This window comes from Poecilia latipinna, unplaced genomic scaffold (genome assembly GCF_001443285.1).
Source record: "Poecilia latipinna isolate Pla-1442-1.1 unplaced genomic scaffold, P_latipinna-1.0 Scaffold1375, whole genome shotgun sequence".
Lineage (NCBI taxonomy): Eukaryota > Metazoa > Chordata > Actinopteri > Cyprinodontiformes > Poeciliidae > Poecilia > Poecilia latipinna.
This window is the reverse complement of record NW_015113991.1, coordinates 139735-142497: the sequence shown is the minus strand read 5'-3', so window position 1 is coordinate 142497 and position 2763 is coordinate 139735. Positions and strand designations below refer to the sequence as shown.

The window sequence follows — 2763 nt, the reverse complement described above, 5'->3', positions numbered from 1 at the left end:
TATGTAAAATTTATTTTTTTAGGTTACATGCTGCAGCTTTAAACAGAGATTCGGTGTGAGTCACTACCAGGTGGAGCAGAAGCGAAGCTCCGTCTGTGAAATATTACTACCTGTAGCGTAGCAGCGGTTCAACAGGAGAGCAGAACCAGAGTCTTACATCGCAGCTCGAAGACTTAAATCACTTTCCAGGTTATTTGTTTAGCTTTCTGACCGTCATGCTAATCCGGGTGAGTGTTTTTAGCAGTGCGCTGCTTTACCTGCTGTCTGATCCTCCGTATGTCTTTTTTACTGCAGTGAGCCTCGATGTAGCCAAACTCCGTCAAGTATCTCATTGTTTTTATACCATATTAGATTCGTCGTGTTGATGCATTTTGACCTGCTTTAATTTTCCGCTGCAACACGCAAACTTCCCCATTCACTCAGTGCTTCATAGTTCCACATCGCTTAGGATTTGTTGCTGCGAGTATGCGCAGTGAAGGAAAGAGGAGACCAGCTGCACAGGCAGGTTGGAAATGAGATGATCGGTATCGGCATCAAGAGCCAATGATCGCCGATCACCGATCATGCACTTTTTCACGGAAATCGGCCCGATTATGATCGGTGACCGATCGATCGGCACACCTCTAGTAACAATTCAAATTCAGTTAATTTATATAGCGCCAATTCACAACAAATGTGGTCTCATGGCACTTTACAACAAAGTCATTTAAATTTAATCACACATACATTCCAGCTGTATGTGTGCAGTTATTAAGCAGTATTATTATTAAGCAGTAAGCTCAATTAATTATTCAAAGTAGGTTATTAAAAAGTTTCTATCGAAGGAAACTCAGCAGATTACATCGAGTCGATGACTTGCAGAATTCAATCTTCGTGTTTCAGGCTTAACTGAAGAAATCTGAAAAAATATGTTGTATAGTCCAAGCAATAAACACAGGATCTGGGTCAGTCTTTATTTGAAAAGACTTGTTGTATTGAGAAACATTTTAAAACAACAATTAACAGTAGATTTGGGTGCATCACGGTAAACGTCGGAGTGTAAGTCAATGAGGAAATACAGCCCTAATTAGCATCAATTTTGAAGGAAAGCAGAAATCTTGGAAAAGATGATTACTTTGCGTTGAACCTAACATTTTCATAGGTAGATTTTAACTATATATGTCACAATTTATTCAATTTTTTAAATCAGGTCAGGGACCGTGCATGGCCCCCGGGCCTCACTTTGAACACTCCTGCTTCAAACCAAAGGGCAGCTGTTAATTGCTAATGCAAGAAAAAGGCAGAGTGGATAAGTTAAAGTGTTGCTGCTGCTCACTTTGTATTTCTATCACAGTCTGGAGGGAGCGCACTGCGTTGGCGTTGGGTTTTTGGAGCAGAACATCCTCTGGCATTGCGTCCTGCAAGACAAGCCACGACAGAAAAAAAATCTGTTAAATCAGAGAAAATAGCAGCATACTTACATCACTGCACTAGACCTAAAAAAGTAGTTTTAGGACATAAGTTAGTTACTTTTAAAAAACTCAATTACCCAGGATGCCTTACCTGCATACCCAGTAGTTCACTGACGCAAGCTTCAGATGCGTCACAGATGGCTGTGAGGTCATGACCTCCCTCAAGGGCCAGAATCAGACGGCCTCCAGCGAGGGACATGAGCTGGCGGGTCAGGAAGCCGAAGCCTGAAGCAAACACAGAAACAATCACATGAGGAGCACTAAGGCTGACGGGTGAGCTGCAGCTGTTACAACATCAACAACTACAAAAACTGTTACGGAAACCGTGAAAAAGCTAAACTGCTATGAAAGGGGCCACTTCAAGTGTTTTCCAACAACATAGAATCAGTTTGTAGCACAATTAAGTAGCTCTGTTACCTTCAGTTGTTAAAAAAGAAAAAAATGACATAGTAATTTAACGTCTTAAAATTAAGCCTCTGTCTCTTTAAGAAGCTCCTGGTCTTTCTAAAACTCTGTCTTCAGGAAGTCATCACAAAAACTTTTTTTACCAGTGTTTCTGAGAAGTAGCTCACTTAATGAGCTCAGCAGTAGTTTGCTAATTGCAGCCTGTTAGTTTGAAGGAGCTTACTTGCGTTTTTTTTTTTGTTTTTTTTAAAGCTGAATGGTTGACATGGAGATTAAAAGGTATGTTTTTGATGAGGGAATAACATTATAACATGATGTTAAGCTTAAAGAAGTCAACTTTACATGATACTGCCCCTTTAGTTTCCCATAGAAAGTACATCTGGCTCAGAGCTTTCATGTTTGCAGTGTCTTGCTTAATTAATGTTACCTCCATATCTCAGATGTTATAAATAAAAATGTATGTTTCATACATTGTGGCATAGCAACAAAGTTGAACTATGAAATAACCACATAATAAATGAGGTGAGACGTGATCCTGGTCTTTGCTCCACACTGGACACAAGGCACAACTATCAATTTTGTCCCAAGGACTGTAATAAATATCAGGCAATTCAAGTTTCAAAGAAGACAAGACCACACTGGCTGTGGTTGGAGAGCTGTGCTTACACTTGGCAGAGACTTTGTACCCGCCCAGAGGAGCAGGGTTCCCCTCAGCTGCGTCGAACCCAGCCGACACCAAAACCACATCTGGAGAAAACTCCTGAGCGATGGGCATCACCACAGACCTGCAGGGACAAAAACAGGTGATCTGTTATTTCATGGAGCAAAGACTGGCTGATGATAGCACCAACCCAAAAGGTTCCTAATTTCAACATTAAATCCTGTTCTAAGGAATTTGAGGACGCAT

At 40.9% G+C, this 2763-nt stretch overlaps 1 protein-coding gene across 4 annotated transcripts in view; it reads right to left on the bottom strand.

Annotated features, from left to right (window-relative positions):
- The window catches only part of hdac7a (histone deacetylase 7a), a 122066-nt gene that overhangs the window by 5341 nt on the left and 113962 nt on the right, over positions 1–2763 (bottom strand). For all 4 annotated transcript variants that reach the window (XM_015056345.1, XM_015056344.1, XM_015056346.1 and 1 more), the window contains exons 23-25: positions 2523–2641; positions 1543–1676; positions 1316–1397 (exon numbers count right to left, since the gene is read on the bottom strand). In XM_015056345.1, the coding sequence (XP_014911831.1) occupies positions 1316–1397; positions 1543–1676; positions 2523–2641 (335 nt within the window). The remainder of the gene's footprint in view (positions 1–1315; positions 1398–1542; positions 1677–2522; positions 2642–2763) is intronic.